Source organism: Hermetia illucens, chromosome 1 (assembly GCF_905115235.1).
Source record: "Hermetia illucens chromosome 1, iHerIll2.2.curated.20191125, whole genome shotgun sequence".
Lineage (NCBI taxonomy): Eukaryota > Metazoa > Arthropoda > Insecta > Diptera > Stratiomyidae > Hermetia > Hermetia illucens.
The window spans coordinates 40,700,122-40,718,093 of record NC_051849.1 but is presented as its reverse complement, the minus strand read 5'-3'; the positions used below and the strand labels follow the sequence as shown (position 1 = coordinate 40,718,093).

Sequence of the window (17,972 nt, the reverse complement as noted above, 5' to 3'; positions counted from 1 at the left end):
TATAAATAAGCATTGTATTAAATCAGTTCAAGTATGCACATTAAGTCAAATTTGTTCTTAAATTCGTAGAAAAGTTGTACAAAATCTCCTTATTTCGTGTTTATATCGAGTATTATTTCGCTAAACTTAAACATTTGTTGTTTTTCGCTATTTTAAATATAATAAAAGCAGGTCGTGACTTACACAATAACTTAAAATTAAATGGCTTATATCTGGCTGCGTATGTTTAACTTAAATTTACTCACTGGGTCTTTTTGATAATGCACGCAAAAGCGAGACAGATTCTTGAATATTACAATAAATTAAAATTGCATATAAAACCTTACCCATCTACATTCATGTTCTTATAAAAAATACTTTCACACTGTTGTCTCGTCATCTTCAATATTTACACTGGAAATAAGAAATAAAATGTTCAGAAGTTTCCAAAAAACGGGGTGGCGCTCAACGTACGTTTATATTAAAAAATTAAATACTTGGGACTTTTAAATACTTACTTATCTCCTGAATTCGCTAACGTGCTATGAAGTACTGGCGATGGCAAACAGGACCCCTGTCCAGGTGACAGTTGGCTAAGTACATTGCAATCTTCTGGATCAAATCCAACATTTGCGAACGAAGTGCGGCACGCTCCGTTGTGTAGATGATCCTCTTCTGCCGTGAAGGGGAAATGATAACCAAATTTATCAGATCCCTCAGATATCCGCTCTGAATTGCAATCTAAATGCTTTTCCTGGCTCTCATGACACTCATTTTCTAAAATTGGAGGCACATTTTGCAACCCCATCTCAGGTTGCTTGAAATGATAATTTTCTCGTAAACATAAAATGTCGTTTGGATTTCGATCTTTGATGAGGAATGATGGTTTGGCTAGTCGGTGGTCTATATGATCCATGTTAGGGAACAGTGGATCATCATGTTTTGGTTGATCAAATGCGTATGGATAGCCCAGTCTACTCTCCGGATCATAGCAATTTCGTCTCAAAGTTTGACTTCTACTAATTTGATCATATCCCATTTTTCCATGCGACCCAATCGTGTTGCAATCCGAACTGTTTATGCCGCCTTGAGCAAATTCTGTGTTCTCTAACAATGATGGCTGCATATACATTTTATTCTCGTAACGGTCAAGATGTGACACATCCGTTACATCTGGATTGGGTAACATATTTGAGGATGATCTCGATACTTTATACGATAAAATATCGTTGTCCGAAGCGGTTTCTTGTGACCAGCGCTCCGCATTCGGTTGAGATGGTCTGTAGAGACTCGACACATGATTCGACCATTGTGAAACATAAGCTGATTTATTGACATTAGGGAATAGTTGTGGGCTTTGTACGATGTTAAGTTCAGGTGGAGTCGTAGCTTGAACGTGTTCAGTTATATTCGGTAGGTAATGTGTAGTGCTGACTCCTATATTTCGATGAATTGCATTTTCCCGTCCCACTCTTGATTCTTCATCGTCACTAGAATGACTTGATGCGAGTTCTAAACTACGTGCGTCTGTTTCAGATCCTGATTCAGATGCTTTTCTCTGTTCACGCCGCCCTTCTAGAATTCGAAAAATCTAATTAAAAAGACTATTATTCTCAGAATTTAGCAAGCATACCTTTTTCCGTTCGAGTCGGATATCCCGGAATGTATCCCATATATTCATTAGCGGAGTTATAATTAGAGGTTGATGTTGAAGTGTGGCGCAAATGATCTTCACTTCTGTAAGACATGAAAGAATAATTTTAGGTGACGTGCCAATCCATGCTTTTCGTATTGCAAACAATTCCAAAAGATAAATTATATGAAATCATTAAGCAGTCACAAATATCATCAAAAGAAAGAATATTACTGCGGAACAATAGAACACCAGCCACTGTATGCGACGCAGGAATCAAGCTTGAAGGTCTCGTTTTCAGAACCTAGCCAACCATAAAAACGATAAAATTCAACACATCCCATCTCCCAAAAATATTTTAGTTTATTATCGTATCTTTTTTTCAGAAATGATATGAGTTATGTAGCAATTTGTTGGGAAGAATATTTGGGTAATTTTCCAGTTTCTCTCGATATTTTCTAATTTCACTATTTCCTTATATACGAGAGGAGTACGTAGGTCTCAATGTTAGCTAGCTTCTTCGAACCATTGTGCATTTGCAGAATCTTCAACTGCTTTAGCTATTTATTGTTAGAGATGTTCGACAATTGAATTCAGTTCATCTAAATAGGTTTAATTAACGACTTGTACAAAAGTACCTTATTGTTTAGTGAGAATCTAGAATTTCGAATATCAGTAGTTAGTCGCTGCTCAAGTTTCTCTCAGATAAAATTCCAAAAATCTGGAGATATCCTCAGGGTTTTTTTTGAGAGCTGAGGATTACCGCGCCATCCACGAACGTAGATATATGCATATTATCGTCAACTGTCAAGTCGGAATTAGATATAATAATGGTCCTTATATGCTTCCTTAGAGACCCAGCTTTGATAGAATGGTCTTTAGATGGAATGGTCTCCGGTAGGAGATCTTGTACAATACCGCTTGGTGTCATACTCTGCCCAAAAACTAGGCGATGTCAAGGAATACGGCAAGCCAATGCTACTTTTCATTGCAAGCTTGCCTTATTGCCGAAACGATCCGATAAACTTGTTCTGTTGTGCGGAATTTTGTGGATAGGAAGCAGGCTTATCAGACAGTATTATGCTGCTGGTATCGAATTTTTAATTTTTTAAAAACCAATACATGTCGTCGCACTGAAAATCTTAATTAGATGCGTGATGGGATGGAGAGGGAGTTCTTTGACCATTTTGCTTGTAATTTCGTTATGGCCCCATGCTTTTTTAAGATCGAGTTCTCTGATGATGCAAGCAACATTTTTAATTCTGAAGCAGGGGTTCATTTTAGTAGATCCAGGTGAGCATTCGAAATTAAATCTTCATGGTCGTTTTACATACTCTGCTGAGTTTTATCGTTAAAAGCTTTCTGACAAAGTTCCTCAGAAGCGAAGTAAGATGATAGAACTCTGGAGAGTACTCCTCCCCCATACTTGCCATACTGATGGCAATGTGCTTTTGTATACTGGTAAGCCGAGTGGTAGCAGACACGAATCCAACGTTGGCTTGTTTCTGACGGCTACAGCAACTCGTGATCTCTTAACCCGGGAGCCACTTTCTGGCAAACTTCTGACTGAAAGTGTACAATGCTAAGCACCAGCGGAGACTTCCAATACAGTGGAGCAATTAAACGCAATTCAGAAGAGGATCCCTGAAAGTGAGCTTCGAAACATCTTGCTCTGACATGTGATAGAAGAAGACGGTCTTGGCGACTGTAACGATAATGGTGGAAGGCTCGTGGAGTTTTGCAACTTTCACCGCTTCATCTTGTCACAGGTCTTATTTCTTCTTGTTATCGGTGACGGTCTTCTTGCTGCCTTGTCCGGAGGACGCGGAGCAGTTCAATGGACTACGATGTCTCCCCTCAAATACATAGACTACCCTAATGACATCTATTTGCCCTCACCGACTCATGAACCTTGGTCAAATGGCTCTGGATTGGGTAAGAGAGGCAGATACAGTTGGAACGAAGATAAACACTAACAAAACCAAAGTTCTCAGCCTGACGGGTCATGCATTCTCCGTGCTAGTATTCTTTCCGTGCTATATAAGGGAGTAGCACATAAAAAGTGACCCCTACTGTTACCCGAAGGCCCCAAGCATTCGTCAACACGTCTGGGTCGTATTATCGGAGTACGCTTTCCTGATACTATTGCAAACGAAGAACTTGGTTGGTACACAGACCTGTCACCGGAAGGCCGAAGTGGTAGTGGATAGGTCACACATTAAGGAGGAGTGAAAATTGCATTTCTGGCTACCCCATGCAGTGGAATCCTCTCTCAAGATGAGCGATAAATGGGTCGCCCCAAGGACTCTTCGCGCACAACAGTAGAGAAGGAGTGCGAGTGCCTCGGGAAGCCCTGGAGGGAGCTGAAGCGCTTTTCAGGCAACCGAAGCGATGACACGTAGATGAGATTGACATGTTATACCCTATTAAGAGGCTTTTAACCCTGAGCAAGGATATGTTTACCATGTACATTTGAGATTTCGTTTTTGTCGATCACTCCTAAGATACACCTGGAGGGCTTCTATGATCCATACAACTAACTACATCGTGTAAACAGGTACAAATTGTTGTTTATACTTTCAATAGCTTTGTAACGTTCAGCACATTCGGGAGCTGCAGGGAGTATGTTTTGCGTAGTAATCTCCCATCTCCAAATTATTAGCAGCTAATTATGAATTTTGGACGCCGCTTGCAACTAATCGGTACAATAGTTTCTAAGGACATATTGTTTGAAACGCAACATCGCATCATCACGTTATTTTGAAACGCAAAATATGAATCTTTTTATGTCGAAATTGTATTTATTCGTTAGATATGTTTCAGAGATGAGCATGACATATATTTCATTATTATTACGAAAATATTCAAATTCGAGATGATGGCCTTATACTGTTCATTTGCATTCCAGTTGTAGAATTTTAGTAGACTCATTTTTTGAGTGAAATTATGCGGTGTTTCCAACGATTAATTAATTGAAATAATAAAAACTTCTTGTTTCTTTTTCGTTGGTGTGGATATTTATTCTTGCAGAAACCGATATTTCGGGAACCACTTGTTCCCTTCATCAGTGCTAACAAAACTTATCGGTATTGCAAGAATAAATATCCACACCAACGAAAAAGACAACAAGTTTTTATTATTTCAATCATTTTCTGGGTAAAATTTGAAGCTTTTGCGATTGATTGCGGATTATTGATGCATCATTGCTTGCATAGAATTTTTGAATTGGTTTAGGGGTTGCGACAGTGACATAACCAATCCTTTTAGGTTTTATATGTTTGCCATTAATTCCTCACGTGCCAGCACTGTTGGTTCTTGCAAATACGCGTCAATTTCCTCTACGATTTTCGAGAAGTTTGCACTGCTCTACGACGCCTAGTTCTAGGGAGATCCACTCGTCCGTCATCTCAGGACAGTGGATTCACTGTTTCATGGCATAGCCTACAATGGATTTTTTAGTTTCCGAAAATGGGATCAAATCTGGGATTAAATGATTGAAGGAATGAAAATTCCTGTCTGCTTGGTTTTATTGGTGTTCATCTCCAGTCCAAATTTGTTTGCCTCGTGAAACGTTACCGATAACGATACGAATAAGTATATGTGATAAAATGGCGAACTCCGATTTCGACTTCAAGATTTTACCTCGATGTAGCATGTAACATTCTTCACCGTCATATGTCACCCTGATAATAACTATTTTTTTTCTCCTGAATGCCATCCGCCCAAATACACCGCTTCTTCACGCTGTCGATAGCTTTCTCGAAATCGATGAAGAGCAGGTAGAGCGGTGATCTAAACTCGGCACACTGACAATGATCCGAAGGGTGGAGGATTCAGGACGGAAACGGAAACTGCTGTCTATCAATCAAACTTTCTAGATATTCCTTTATGCGTTTCAGGATAATTTTAACTATATAATATCTTTACGATAGTAGGGAGCACACAAATACCTCTCCAATTGCTGCACTCAAGACGGATGCTCTTCTTCGGAATCTTAGCGATCATTCCTTTCTTCCACTCAATGCGGAAGATCTCGAATTACCAGGAATCACGAATGAGCGGAAATAGCAACTATGTAAAGGCTGCGCAGGCTACAGGGAAAAGTTCCTCAGTGCGTGTTTAAGAGCAACACATATCCGCATATTGCGGTTGCTTGCTACCATCCACAAGAAGTGGACCTTCACCAGATGTTAAATAATAATATCCTGGGATGTCGCACGGCATCCTAAAAGAACCATTGGGCTTTACTGGTTATAGTATACGTATTAACTGTAGTATTTCGTTTAACCCTATAACTGACAGAAACTTTATTATGTTCTCTCCTGCCAATATCTGGTAATAATTATTCTCCCAGGTGCCTAAACTTAGTTTGCACAAGTGTCATAGACTGTCCTAGTTTCTTCACTCTTCTCACAGTATTTACAGTGACATTCCTAGCTTCCCCAGGTGATAATTTAGCCCACAGTGAGTATTCCTACGAACCCCTTCGACTGTTCCATTGCTGTCAAGTTGACCGGTACAGTTCCCTCAGCCGTTTCTCTTCGTTTTTTAGCGTAGTAGCCATGAATCCATTTCCGACTCCACAGAATCGCTCTAGCCCGTGTAGCGGCGTCTCTACTCCTTTCCTGGCTAGCTCTTACGTCGCCTCATTATTTTCTAATTCAATGTAGCCTAGAACCCAGAGCATTCAGACCTTGGCGAACCGAGCATGTTCAGTCTATTAAGACATTCCCATATCAGTTTGGATTTCATTTGATAGGACCTAAGTGCCTTAATAGTCGTTTGGCTGTTGGTTAAAATAGCAATGTTCCGACAGTTGTAGTTCTTTTCGAGGTTGAAGGAGGCACAACTATCCATTTCGTATATTTCCACTTAGAATATTCTACTACCCTTACCCATTGGCTCAAAGCACGTTTTCCTTGGACCAATGACTGGGACAGCTGAGTGGTTAGAGCACGAGGCTGTCGTATGGAAGGTCGTGGTTCCATCTCACTGGTGGCAGTGGAATTTATAATCGACTCAGCAGTGAATGAGTACCTGTGTCAAATCAGGGTAACAATCTCGAACGAGCGCAATACTGACCACATTGCCTCCTACAAACTACTGTAATCCTGTAGTGTACCGTTACGGTCTTGAATGAAGTGCTCTAACACACTTCAAGGCTCTCATCCAATTGGATCGTTACGCTAACGATTATTATTATTATTAATGACCCTGGCGCCTGTTCCTTCTGTTGTAACGGATCCGTCACCGGCACCAGTTGCTAGTTTAAGCTTTACGTCAATGCGAGACTCTCCCAGTTTTAATTTACCAGATGTTATATGATTAAGGATCGTGAGGAAGTGTTCCTTCCACCACTTCAGCTGCTCATCTTCGTGAATGAGAAGCCTACCGTTAACGTCCCTGACAGGACCATCGCCATCCACAAGGTCTTTCGTAATGCGATATAATATAGCGAAGTCGTTCGTATTCACGGCAACTTCTGCTTACCTCATCAACGCAATGGAGGAATCCCTTTAGTCATGGCACACACTATGCGATACTTCTACTTCTTTTTCCTGGTATCGGAGCTCCATCGCACCGGGCTCATCCTTGCTCGCAGCCATCAACAGAGCTCTCAACCCCTTATATTCATTGACCCGTCTCCACGATTCCGCATTCATCCAGGTCTTGTAACGTCCTTTTGGGACTCCGTCAGGAGTACCAGAGATTAAGGCACTTTTGATGGTGGCTCAGTGCTCATCAATATTCTCGGGTGGGTTGTTTAAAGTTGATGTCGTATTGAATTTGAGAGCCCGACGATCTGTTCCCCTACTAGCAGAGGTAATAGCAATACGCAAGCGAAGGTAAGCGACCATCATCTGATTCGAAGCAGCTGTCAGCATTTCGCGTACTGCGCTCATTCAGAAAACAACTAATAAAAAGACTGCTAATCGTGATATGCTAGATCTGATTAGATTTTCGTAGCAGACCAGATGAAACCCAACTGATCTGCTCGGACAGTGTGTCGCTGATGAGGAGACGGCGAAAGTTGCAGAAATCTACAAACATTTCACTGTTGCTGTTGTTACGGTCACCAAAACCATTCCTTGCCATCACTTGCCCGTGTAAGGTGTTATCAGAGTCTTATCTTAGTATCTTAGTATGAACACCCATTACAATAACAATGTCACCTTTATGAAATCTCTTTGAATTCCCGACTAATCTCGTCCTCTCAATACAATTCCGATTGCTTTTTTGCTGTATAACCAACCAAGAAAAGAACAGATAGAATCTAGAAGAGCTAAATTTGGTCAATAGCCTTTAATGTGCACTCAGTTTGAATTATTTGCTGTGACTGTAATGGACTTTTCTTTAATCCCTTTAGAAAGATGTTTTGAAACCGTGGCATGAAGTTTTGTGCAAACGAGTATGTAATGTTCGGCAGTGCACTTTTTTCCGAAATAAGCATTCGGAAAAATGAAAACGCGTTCTTAAAAATTTAGCAAGAATTAAGCATTACCGCAATAAATATAGATATGCAATCTCAGCAGTTTCATTCACTCTATTTGATTTTAAATGAGACAAGTAATAGGTGTAGGTGATAAGATTTCGGAAGCAAAACAAATCCAAAAACGAACACAAACATCCATGACCGGGACTAAGATCGAGGAGCTGAGACTCAACCACCTCTACCATTGTATCGTCTTCTAGCTTGGAAAATTAGGTTTAAAAGAAATATTTGAAATCTAAGGCTTCCTAGTTTGCTCACATAACCCCAATCGTTAAAGGATACTATCATACTTCATAAACAAAAACATGGAAATTCACTTACCTATATGGACTCGAACTTGTTTTCGCTGTACTTCTTGATGTTGTACTCGAAGCACTAATTCCAATATTTCGTTTATTGCCGTCGTATGCTGCACTCAAAAAGCTATTTCCATGGGCGGTCGATATCATCGTATGAGCTCGATTCTCAACAACATTCGAAGAATCCACTAATGGCACTTTTTTGCCCATGCATTGAAGGAATGTTGTACGTAAGTTATCTCGAACGCGTTGATTTACAACACAATATCCTACTATGCAAAATATTGCATGAACGAGTACAGCAATGCACAGCATTAGGATTAAAAGTTGCGAGTTTTCTGAAGCCGCCAAAACTGTTAGGACCCACACGATTCCCATCAGTGGTAAGGATATCACTGAAAGTAGTAGCAATGTTCGCAAATTGCCAAAACCGAGAATGTGGTCCTTGAGCGTAAAAGCCGATTTGATGCACATGAAGAGGATGAACAGATTGATGATAGACATTCCGGAAATAGGCCCCACTAACCACCAGACCACAGGTTCGTAGACCGACAACCAACAGCTAAAAAGGAAAGAGCAAAAATTCATTCGCATTTCTACTGAATTACGACAAAGCAACTTACAATAAACTATTTCCATACTCATGTGCTCGAACGCCCACAGCCAAACCTACGATAATCGCCGGCGCTCCATATCCCAATGAAAAATAAAATCCCATCGGTCCATGATTAATATCTCGCATCTCAGTAAGCATCCGGTACAAATGGATGCAATCGATTGTCATCCAAACAAACGCCGCAAGCCAAGTATAATGCAACAAAATTGCAACCAGCTTACACAGGAATTCATTATCAACCATCGTTTTTCTCGCTTGCATTCCAATGAAAAACAAAAGTTCCGCAAAGAATATACACAGGACAATATTCTGATGGATGTTGTTTGAATTTGTTTGTGTTCCACGCAGAATAATCAACGCTATCAGTACGATTGCAAGAATGGGCAAAGCGAGTAGAAATGAGGAGTACATAGCAATTTGGACGTAGAGCGATGGTTCTGGGATGTCTTCGAAATCAACGACATCCACCAAAACGGCATACGTTGAAATTTGGGTGCAAGTGCAGTTGATGTAGATGTCCTGGTCCATGCTGTTCAGTTTGTAGTTAGGGATTTCCGTTTGACATCCTAATCTCGTCCAGCTGCCAGTTAATTTATTCCATCTTATGCATTGCGGATTGAGCCTCGGTCCGAATTTAAGCCGGTTAATGTTTGTCAGCATCTGCAGGCGAACTGGGTATAGCAATGTATGAGATTCTAGGGTTTTATAAGAAAGATTGTCGTCCGCAGATTGATTAGTTTCCCTGTTGACAGAACGTCGATAGATGTTGTGCGAGTCGTTTTGATTCTTCGGAATGTTTGCGGATGGGAAATCATTTCCCCCTTTGTTAACATCGTTAGGACTCTGTTCATCGAAGGCAACAACATGAGGCATGATTTCAATCTTCTCATTGGAGTTTTCATGCATTGGGGATTTTTTACCATTAGTCATAGAATCTAGTGTAGTCATGTTTTGTTCCTTTCGTTTATTGTCCTTTTTATATATGGCAGTGTAATCTTCAATAGAGGCAGGCGTTAGTATTACTAAAGAAAATATGGCGCTTGCTATTTGTACTTCGACTCCCCATCGTCTGGAAATTGTTCCATCATAGATTTCAGGGAATAGTGTGCCTGCATCTCGATATTGCGTATAACTGATTATGGCGCGGTAGTCTGATGATTCCAGTTTGAATTCCGAGCCTCCAGGGACTTTGATCCCAAGTAGATTTAATGGTATGAGGACTTTGGTGTGTTTATCAAACTTAGTTTTGTCTTGAATGTAGTTATCGTATTTTGGGAAAGATATGCTATGCTTCCCTTTTGCAGAGTATTGGAAAAATGCGCTTGTATCGGGAACAATAACTTTCTCCGTGATTAGTTTGTTTGTGCTGACAATCTTTTGCTTGTTGGGTTCATCATGTTCTCCTGTATTGTAACCAAATAACGATTCCGGTGTGACTATATCCAGACCAAAAGCCATGTTCTTATGGACCACCTCGAATGGTTTAGTGTAGGTATCATGCTGTGATTGGGCCAAGGTGGTCATATATTTTGTGAAAGCTTCGACTAAGTCTTGAGGACCACGGTCAACCAAATCATTAATTCGATCCCATTCGTTTTTGTATTCTCTGTTAAGAATTTCGCTTGCACTGAAAACCATATTATCAACGAAATCTTTATCCTGACTATGAGAAAGATTGAGTCCTCGCTGGGTAAACTCGAAATTGATGATTTCATGTAACAGACCTTCAATTATTAATATGTCGGCACCATACAAACGATTATGCGAAAATTTCACTTCATCGGACAAAAAACTAATTTCAGTATCTTCTTCTTTTGGATGTTTCGCATCGTTTTTGTCGTAATACGAATACAATGAATCAATTGTACGTATTGTAGCGAATGGTTTCGTTGGATTTTCCGCCCCGGCCACTATTTGGCAAGCTGATTTCAGATCACGAGCTAATTTCGTCGAAAGGAAAGCGTTGAGTTCCAGCTCTTTGTTTTCCAATTGGGACAACTGCTTCCGAAGTTCAATAAACGGTTCTGATGTACAATTGAACATGTCAGGAAACTGCCACCGACCCATTTCGATATCACAGACTCTGGATCCTTTACCTTTCGCCGTCCCTGGACAATCCTGTATTGCAGTTTGCCCCAAAAGCGTCCGATCCCACCAAACACCTTCAGAAAATGATCGTGGGCATGCATCGTACACAACCTCACATCCAGTTAGAGTAACTTCCGCGTAAGGGTTAGAACATGAGTCACATCGCCGTCCAATAACGCCCTCCCTGCATACACACTGACCGGTGAGATGATTGCAACCACTTCCAAAAGATCCCACGGCGTAACAATCACATGGTAAACAGGACGTTTCATTCACCGGTTGATAGTGATTGTTTTTGCAGTAGCATTGCCCTGTAGTTTTGTTGCAATCTGCATTATATCCTTGACGAACATTGCACTTGCAGGGCCCACAACCTTTCTCGCCCCACCATCCAGCTGGGCAAGGCAATTCAATGACATTTTCGCAATATTCGCCAAAGTGAGATGTCGTATTACACTCGCAGTGATAAAACTTTGGAAGCGCCTGATCAGCATGACAAACACCTGACATGCATGGATTGAGAGCGCACGTTGGAATGCAATCGGGACCAACATAGCCCGCTGAACATTCGCAATGAGCCTCGTCCCAACTTTCAACACAAAGCGAGTGTTTGGGACAAGTTTTAGGACATCGGCCCTTCGAGCTGCAACCGTCTTCAACGTTTTCTCTCACTGATGGCCAATTCAACACGCTTTGAACTCCTCCAACACGGATATCCTGGATGCAGCCTTCGTATCCGTAGAATTCCTCAGCACCAGCCATTGTTTTGTCAATATTCCCAAGAACAATCTTCCCGACATACTGCCCCTGAATCTTTTTCGAAATTGGATAGATTCCAATCCGTTGGTCGTAGTCTATTGAGAGTTTTATGTCCGATCCAACCCAGGTGATATCAATTCGATGCCACTTTCCATCGGCGAGATCAATTACAGACAAAAGTGGGCTTTCATTTTCATACGTGAAATATAATGCACCGCTTTTTAAAGCCAGGACGACCGAGCTGTTTTGTCCAACTTGTATCTGCATCAAAAACGCATCTTTTTGCCACGTTCGAATCGAAAGACCAATTAGCCAAGGCAATTGAATTGGTCGCAGAAGCGGATTAAAGCTGAGTATGCTGTTTTCAGAAAATCTCCATGGAATCGATGCAATTTCTTGGCATGCATTGCCTGTATATCCTTCAGGGCAAGAACAGATATGACCATTCCATCCTTCATGACAAGTACCGCCGTTGAAACAAGGTTCGGAAATACAATAGAGTGCTTTTTGCGGACACCCGGCCATGGTCCCATTATCAGAAATAAACGAATTCAGATCTATTAGACGATGGTCGATATACAAGTCCGAAATGCATCCAACGAAGTCCCGTGTTTTAATTGGAAAATTGACAGGAAGCTTTGGCAATCCACCCAGCTGAAAGGGACCAGTCAAATCTAGGAAACGATGACAAGGCTCTGTGGCAGATGAACATTTCCTATCAAGGACTAAAGTTGTTTGATTTGCACAATCCCATTTTGGCCCTAAATTTCCTTTCAATCCTAGGGCTCTATCGCAATCATCGATGATCACAGTCGCTGTCCGATTGAAGTAGACCACTTCAACCGTATGCCACATTCCATCCGAAATAGTTTTTGCTTGAAAAACACGCACCGATTTCTGTGCAGCTCCCAAAGAAAATGAGAACGACATATGTCCGTCAATTATTTCCAGCGCTATAAAGTCATGAAGTTCGTTGTAGCGTCCGTTGTAGAATATTAGACCATTCTCTTCCAAGGTTGAAAATCGTAACTTGATGTTGAATCGATAACGCGATCGGAGACTTTCAAATGTTGCAAATGAATTACGAGCGAAGGATCGTGACTTTAGCTCGCAGGTTGGTGTGTAAGACAAATAATCCTGATCAATGACGTCATCGCTCAATAAACAGGATCGCCCATCACGGCATAAATCCGTTTCGCATGGTTTTAGATCTCCAACGAACATTTCACAGGTGGCACCGAAATATCCTTGCTCGCAAACACAGGTATATCCACCTTCTCGACGTATACACCGACCATTATTTTGGCATGGTGTTGAATAGCATAAATCGACCTCAGTATCGCATAAGTAATGTTCCTTGCTGCCAGTAAATCCGTCTGGGCAATGGCAAACAAAAGTATTTACCGGATAAATAGGGCGAAACAGCACTGTATCACTATGAATGAACGTTGATGCATTTCCAAATTTCAGAACCGTAGAGCATTGTTCGAAATTCAAGCAGGGCTCGCGAACGCATAGATTGTCATCAAATGGAAGGACATCAACAGTCGCCAAACGAGCAAGAATAGCCCGATTCAGGTACACCCGTTCCTGTAAATAGTTCGCTGTGTAGTATTCCTCGCTGGTAAGATCAGGTCGCATGGCCGAAAAGCTGACATTGAGGATTCTAGAAGTTACGTGCTGGTCCTCTTGAATGGAGAATAGGAATATGTTTTCCTTTGGGCAAGGGATGATAGCTGAGAGCCCGTCAAGGAAAAAATTTAATAGAGGTGACAGAAATGCTTCCTCAGTCATTTCATTGAGACGTACAGTGACAGAGTTGAACAACATCTCTTCTGTGATTAGGCGAACGATTAACTGCATGGTGGCTTTTGCTTCATTGATTCCATCCGTAACTGATATTTCCATGTAAGCTTGTCTTGGAACGTTTGTGTTCAATTGCGGACTGAGCGTGATTCCTCCTGAGCTTGTATTTAATCGAATCAAATCTGCATTGTTCCCAGATAAAACTCTAAACGTTAATTGATCTGTAACATCTGCATCAAATGCAGGTACACGTCCGATTTCACCGACTGGGAAATGATCTCGAAAATTATTGAATATAACCTGGAAATCCTTTAGTACGGGCGCGTTATCATTTACATCCGTCACCAAAACTTCAACATGAACATCACTCCTCAAAGGCGGACTTGCAGCACGAATGACTAACTCAAAGCGTTTCTTCGTAGATTCGTAATCCAATTCGGTCATGGTAAGCAGCTGTGCTCCCTCCGATCCTGGTCGACTAACTAGCGAGAATGAATTCGAATCATCTCCGCCGATAATCGAATATTGGATGATAGCATTGACACCTTCATCGGGGTCATGCGCCTCGATATTCCCAATCACAGACCCAATTGGAGAGTTTTCTTTGATATACATCGTCAGTTTATCAGCGGAAAATGATGGAGGAGAATCATTTACATCCTCTAATTTGACTTGAACTTCTACAGAGCCACTCATCGCTGGTGTTCCTTTATCGGTTGCGATCGCTATTAAATGATATACAGCAACACTTTCACGATCTAGCGCTTTATTGGTTCGTATCGTACCAGAAGTGGGGTCAATTATAAATGAGCCATCTTCGACATCCTTTTCGCTCAGAGAGTATTTCAAGCGACCGTTTAGTCCGCTATCAGCATCTTCAGCACAAATTTGTATCACAGACGTTCCGATAAGTGCATCTTCTGATATCGAAGCTTGGTAAAGAGGCACGTTAAACACCGGTGCGTTATCATTCACATCGGTAACAGCTATTTCAATATCTGTTGTGTCACTGAAGCTCGGCTGGCCCCCATCTGTAGCTTTAACGGTAAGCAAATATGCACTTATCTTCTCGCGATCAAGAGCAGCAATTGTCGTGATTGCTCCAGTTTTTGAATTCACTGCAAATGGAGTGCTTTGAGAAAACCCATTAATCGACTCATCTTGTAAAGAGTATGTAATTTGAGCGTTAATCCCTACATCGTTATCTGTGGCGGAGACGATCAATACGGTCGTTCCGATTGGAGAATCTTCAAAAACGGTCGCACTATATGGCGAGTTATCAAAAACAGGAGCAAAGTTGTTAGCATCGGTTATATTAACGTTAACATTCGCAGTGTCCATTCGCCCTCCATTGTCTGTTGCGGACACTGTTAGGAGAAATCGTCGTTCCTGCTTATAATCCAGCGGCTGCGCCACGGTGATTACTCCTTTTCCATTCTGTACATTAATGGCGAAACGACCTCGAGTATTTCCCGAAATAATGTCATAATGCAAACGTGAATCTTCATCAGGATCAGTGGCAGTGACTGTTGTAACGGAACTTCCTGGAGCAACATCTTCGCTTATTGCAGCTTCATAGTATTTTGGCTGAAACACTGGATCGTTATCGTTTACGTCCTGAATAATTATAATGACGCTAGCACTAGCGGATTTAGGTGGTGTTCCTCCATCAGTAGCTAGAACTTGGAATGCGTATCGAGATTGCTCTTCGCGATCCAATTGTCGCGTTGTTTGAATCCAACCGGACTTCGAATCTACAGTTAAGGGGAAATTTTCATCACGTTCTGAGATGCTGTATTGAATCTCGGCGTTTGCTCCTTGATCTGCATCGTATGCCTGTAGACGAACTATATTGTATCCGACTGGGACGCTTTCCAGAACAGATTCTTGATATTGGGAGACGTAGAAGCGAGGGGCGTTGTCATTTACATCGATTACATTCACTAGGAGCTGGGTCGTGTTACTTCTTGATGGATTCCCGCCATCCTGAGCACGGATAACTAAGCGAAAGTTTTGATTGGTTTCATAGTCGAGAGGTTTAACTAATGAAACATCTCCAGTCATGGAGTCTATTGAAAACTGGGATTGAGTATTTCCACCAATAATTGCATACCGAATAGCTGCATTGTTTCCCTCGTCTGCATCCGTGGCTTTTATATGAGCGACAACTTTATTCTCCCATTCATCCTCTTTGATTTGAACACTGTAGGCTCTTTCGCTGAACTGTGGATAGTTATCGTTGTCGTCGAGAACCTTCACAACAACCGTTGCCGTAGCCGACTTTCGCTCAGCCTGGACTTTGGGTGAATCCATCGCTACTACAATGATTGTATATACATCGGTTTCTTCTCGGTCCAAAGTAGTTTTTGTTGTGATCACTCCTCTTCTGCTATCAATTCCAAATGTTTGCGCATCCTGCTCCTTAGAAGTCAAGCCTCCTCCGCTGATGCTCTCAATTACATATTCTATTTCTGCATTCTTTCCGGTATCCTGATCAGTTGCACGAACAGTCAAAACTGTCGAGCCTACAGTTGAACCCTCACGAATTGAGGCATCAAATTGGTCAGCTTCAAACACCGGACTGTGGTCGTTGCAATCTAAAACATTAACTTGCAGAGTTGTAGTCCCAGAGCGAGGGGGAAAACTGTCATCCGTTGCAACAATTCGAAAATAATGAACTTCCATCAACTCACGGTCTAGGCTCGTTGAAGTAGAAACCACCCCGCTGTGCGAGTCCAATTTAAAGAGTGATTGCGAGCGAGAATCCAAAAGAGAAGTCATTGAATACACTACTGGCGAATCTTCGGGATCACGTGCTCTAACTGTAGCCACCACCACCCCAGGCGGTCTCTCCTCCAACACAGACGCCACGTACAATGCCTGCTCAAAATAAGGACTTTGATTTCTGAGCTCCCTTCTCACACGCCTCGCAATGTCGGTATCATTGAACTCCTGGTGGTGGTATATGATTTTCAGTCGGTGATCCGAATCAATGATGTCGTTCCTCGTACACTGGATATTAAACGTGACAATTACTTTCCACATGGGCTCGCTAATGCACACATTATCACTTGCCACCAAGTCGTGATTTTTGCTCTCAATCTTAACTCTGATGTCAGATGCATCCAGGAATCGTACACGGCAATATTGAATCACCGTTCGTGGCAGGAATGCATTCAAATTATTCACAAGTTGCGATTGTTTCAGGCAAATTTTATTCCACTTGTCTGTTGTGTAGATTGCATACGAGGCAAGTGTCTCCGAGACCCATTGTTTCGCATGGGATATCGAACGCAGGTTTTGGCTATGTTTATGCAAAAAATTTGAATGCCTTTTACCCCTTATGGATAATATTTTCTGGCTTCTTTCGTTATGGAAATTATATGATGACGCGGCTAATGAGTTGTTACTCTTTTTCGAGGGTCTTTCAGCATAACTCGAAGCTCTGGCACGCCGCCTCGTTGATGGGGAGGAATCATGTTCCTCATACAATACACCCTCCACCTGATTGCTATCATCGTCCTTGCAATGCTCGCCTGTAACGTAAATCCTCAACGGTAGGCTGTAATAATTGACACTGCGCAATTGATTCGTTGTGGAGTCAACGTAGAACGTAAACACGTTCGGGTAGTGAATTCCATCACATTTTAAGGATTTTTTCAAAGATACTTGACCAGTCTTATGGTTCACTTGAACTAAATTATGTACAAAATATGCGCTACGGAATGAGTCGAGTTTGTAATGGCGTTCTGAGCCCAATTTATAAACGGATGCATTGAAGATGACGGTCCCGGGCTCGTCGGACTCGTTAACTAGTATCAGATACGAACTGCTTAGTTTGGTTAAATTTAATATCAGGAATATGAAGATAAATCCAATGGATTTGATCCAAGCGCCGCGAGTTCGTTTCATTGCTGGATCGTGCTCTACAACTGGCCATTGAAGTGTCTCAAGTCATCTGAAAGAAAAACAAAAGTATTTTATTATCGATATTTGCAAAAATGCGTCGCCTATTGACTTTGATATTATAATTAATAATCTGTCAATGATCTTATCATTTACATTTGAATAAAAACAAATTGTTAATGAATTTTACCTTTCCATAACCGGTTTGGAGCCACATATTATAGTTCTCCATTAATTTTGTCTCTTTTTGTTTCTGGTTTCTGATATAAATAAGCATAGTCAAGCATATTTTCGAATTATAGAAACAGAATCGCAAGTTTCGTCCGTTTTTCGTTCAATGAACGCATGGTCGCTGTGACTTAATTATCTTTCCTTGAATTTCTGATTAACTTT

The 17,972-nt window shown here is 41.4% G+C and overlaps 1 protein-coding gene across 1 annotated transcript in view; it reads right to left on the bottom strand.

Moving 5' to 3' along the window:
* Positions 1-17,972, bottom strand: part of LOC119661161 (protocadherin-like wing polarity protein stan) — a 30,210-nt gene continuing 12,238 nt past the window's right edge. Inside the window, exons 2-6 of the mRNA XM_038070377.1 lie at positions 9,028-17,631; positions 8,427-8,966; positions 1,613-1,716; positions 498-1,554; positions 1-393 (exon numbers count right to left, since the gene is read on the bottom strand). Coding sequence (XP_037926305.1) covers positions 360-393; positions 498-1,554; positions 1,613-1,716; positions 8,427-8,966; positions 9,028-17,585 — 10,293 coding nt within the window. The 5' untranslated portion in view covers positions 17,586-17,631 and the 3' untranslated portion in view covers positions 1-359. The remainder of the gene's footprint in view (positions 394-497; positions 1,555-1,612; positions 1,717-8,426; positions 8,967-9,027; positions 17,632-17,972) is intronic.